The 2,533-nt window shown below is 56.2% G+C and overlaps 1 protein-coding gene across 1 annotated transcript in view; it reads right to left on the bottom strand.

Moving 5' to 3' along the window:
* GPR124 (G protein-coupled receptor 124) overlaps nt 1–2,533 on the bottom strand; it is a 27,288-nt gene that overhangs the window by 2,791 nt on the left and 21,964 nt on the right. The window contains 1 exon segment of the mRNA XM_009884361.1: nt 2,324–2,485. Coding sequence (XP_009882663.1) covers nt 2,324–2,485 — 162 coding nt within the window.

Raw genomic sequence — 2,533 nt, forward strand, 5'->3', positions numbered from 1 at the left:
CCCAGCCAGTCCCTGGCCAGGCAACGGAGCGTGGCTGATGGAGAAGCCCAGAAGTGCGTGCGTGTGGGCAAAGGGCTTGTCATAGCTGCTGGCAGCGTGTCCGTCACGGGGCTGGCAGCAGGGAGGCACCGGTGCTGGGACGCGGAGGAGGGAGCGGGGCCGGAGGTCGGGGCGGCTCTCCGGGCGCCCCCGCTCTGGGCTGTTCCTGCCTTTGCCCGGGCAGCAGCACCTTTCCATCGCCAGATGTGGGCCGGTAGCGCTGCCCGGCTTTGAGGGTGTTTGCTTCACTTACAGCAACAGGAATGTTGCCTTATATTTACCTAAATACGTACTTGTTCGGTGTTAGAGATAATTATTATTATTGGGTTCTTCCAACTGGGTAGTAGTTAGATGTGGACCGACAGCATTGCTCGGCTTTAACTGTTAATACTGGTTTCACTTATAAATTGACTGGTTTTGGCCTTGTATGTGTGTCATTAAGTACTGTTAAGTATTTGATATAAAAATTACTGTTGGGTTCTCCCAAATAGGTGATGACAACTAGACGGGGACAGACAGTGTTGCTGGAGTTTTTGTTAGTGTTTGTTTCACTTACAGTAAGGGGACGGTTTGGCCTTATGTACATCTCATTAAAAGCTTCTTAAGTGTCGAATATAATACTATTGGGTTACTTCTGAGAAACAGATAATAGATGTGGGCTAACAATGCTGCCGGACTTTGTTAGCGTTTGTTTCACTTATACTAAGAGGAATTGTCTGGCCGTATATTTATCTCATTAAGTACTTGTTAGATATAATACTTATTATTGTGTTCTTTCTGAGAAATAGAGAATAGATTTAGCTAACGATGTTTCTTTATTAGTGTTTGTTTCACTTATAGTAAGAGGAATGTTTTGGCCTTATATGTATCTCGTTAAGTGCTTGTTAAGTGTTAGATATAATTGCTCTTGTGGGGCAACAGATGTGGACCAAGAGCATTGCTCGGCTTCGTTAGCGTTCGCGTCGCTTGTAGCAGGAAGCTCGTACTTTGGCCCTATGTGCATCTCATTAAGCGCTCGTTAAGTGTTAGACGGAACTATTTGTGTTGGTTTTGCTTTAAAGAAGGCAGCTGGTTGGTCAGCGGCCTGTTGGGGTGGGCTCGCTCTGGCTTGCACCCCGACTGCTGCCCTGGACCCCTCTGCATGCTGGGGGGGTGGAGGGGGCGCTCGGGATTAGCCGTGGGGCAGTGGGGGGCTCCTGCTGCACCGGGGCTCTGAGCAGGACCCGCGGCCGGGCGATGCTCACTGCTGCCTTGCCGGAGGATGGAGGAGCGGTGGAGAGCGCTTGGCCCCGGAGGGAGCTCAGCACCAGCCTGGGATGAGGCTCTGGCAGCACGGCTGACCCTGCTCCTGCCCTTGTCACCCCATCCCGGTCGCTCGTGGGGCACTGCTTGTGCAGAGGGAAAGCCCCCCTGCTCCTGCCCAGCCACCACTCCGCTGCCCAACGCCCCACTGTCCCCTCACCTGGGGGCTCGTTGGCTCCAGGTATGGGGGGACCCCATCCCTGAGCCCCAGCTGCTCACCATTTCTGACCCAATGAGGTCTCGGGGGGTCTTCACACCCACCTTCAAAGTCCCACTCACCTCCTCCATGCCTCACGTTGCAGGACAAGACACGGACAACCAGCCCAAGGTCCCCAATGCCACAAAGGCAGGACACATCCAGCCATTCCCCCAAGACGGGCTCCTGTGGCAGCACCACTTGCCTGGCAGCACTTTCCTGGAGAGCTGTCTCCTGAAAGCCCATGCCCTAAAGTGCCACGTCCTAGAGGGCCACCTCCTGAAAGCCCATGCCCTAAAGTGCCACGTCCTAGAGGGCCACCTCCTGAAAGCCCATGCCCTAAAGTGCCACGTCCTAGAGGGCCACCTCCTGAAAGCCCATGCCCTAAAGTGCCACGTCCTAGAGGGCCACCTCCTGAAAGCCCATGCCCTAAAGTGCCACGTCCTAGAATCTTCGCACCCACCTTCAAAGTCCCACTCACCTCCTCCATGCCTCACGTTGCAGGACAAGACACGGACAACCAGCCCAAGGTCCCCAATGCCACAAAGGCAGGACACATCCAGCCATTCCCCCTAGACGGCCTCCTCCTGAAAGCCCATGTGCTAAAGTGCCACGTCCTAGAGGGCCACCTCCTGAAAGCCCATGCCCTAAAGTGCCACGTCCTAGAGGGCCACCTCCTGAAAGCCCATGTCCTGGAGGGCCATGCCCTGGCTGGTCATCTCCCAGACGGCCATCCCCGCACACCTTCCTCCGGCCATTGGCAGTGCTGCCCACAGAGACCCCCACCCAAGCTGCAGCCGGCGCCGAGACGCTCGCTCACCCGTGGTTGACGATGTAGGTGATGATGGTGGTGAAGAGGCAGAGCAGCAGCACGGCTGTGCAGGTGTACATGGCCGGGTGCAGCACCTCCACGGCACCTTGCGCCTCGCTGGGGAAACCGCTCAGCTCCTGCGGAGCACAGCACAGCCCCTCACACCCTGCACCACCAGTCCCCGT

The sequence above is a fragment of the Charadrius vociferus genome, unplaced genomic scaffold (assembly GCF_000708025.1).
Source record: "Charadrius vociferus isolate BGI_N301 unplaced genomic scaffold, ASM70802v2 scaffold1044, whole genome shotgun sequence".
NCBI lineage: Eukaryota > Metazoa > Chordata > Aves > Charadriiformes > Charadriidae > Charadrius > Charadrius vociferus.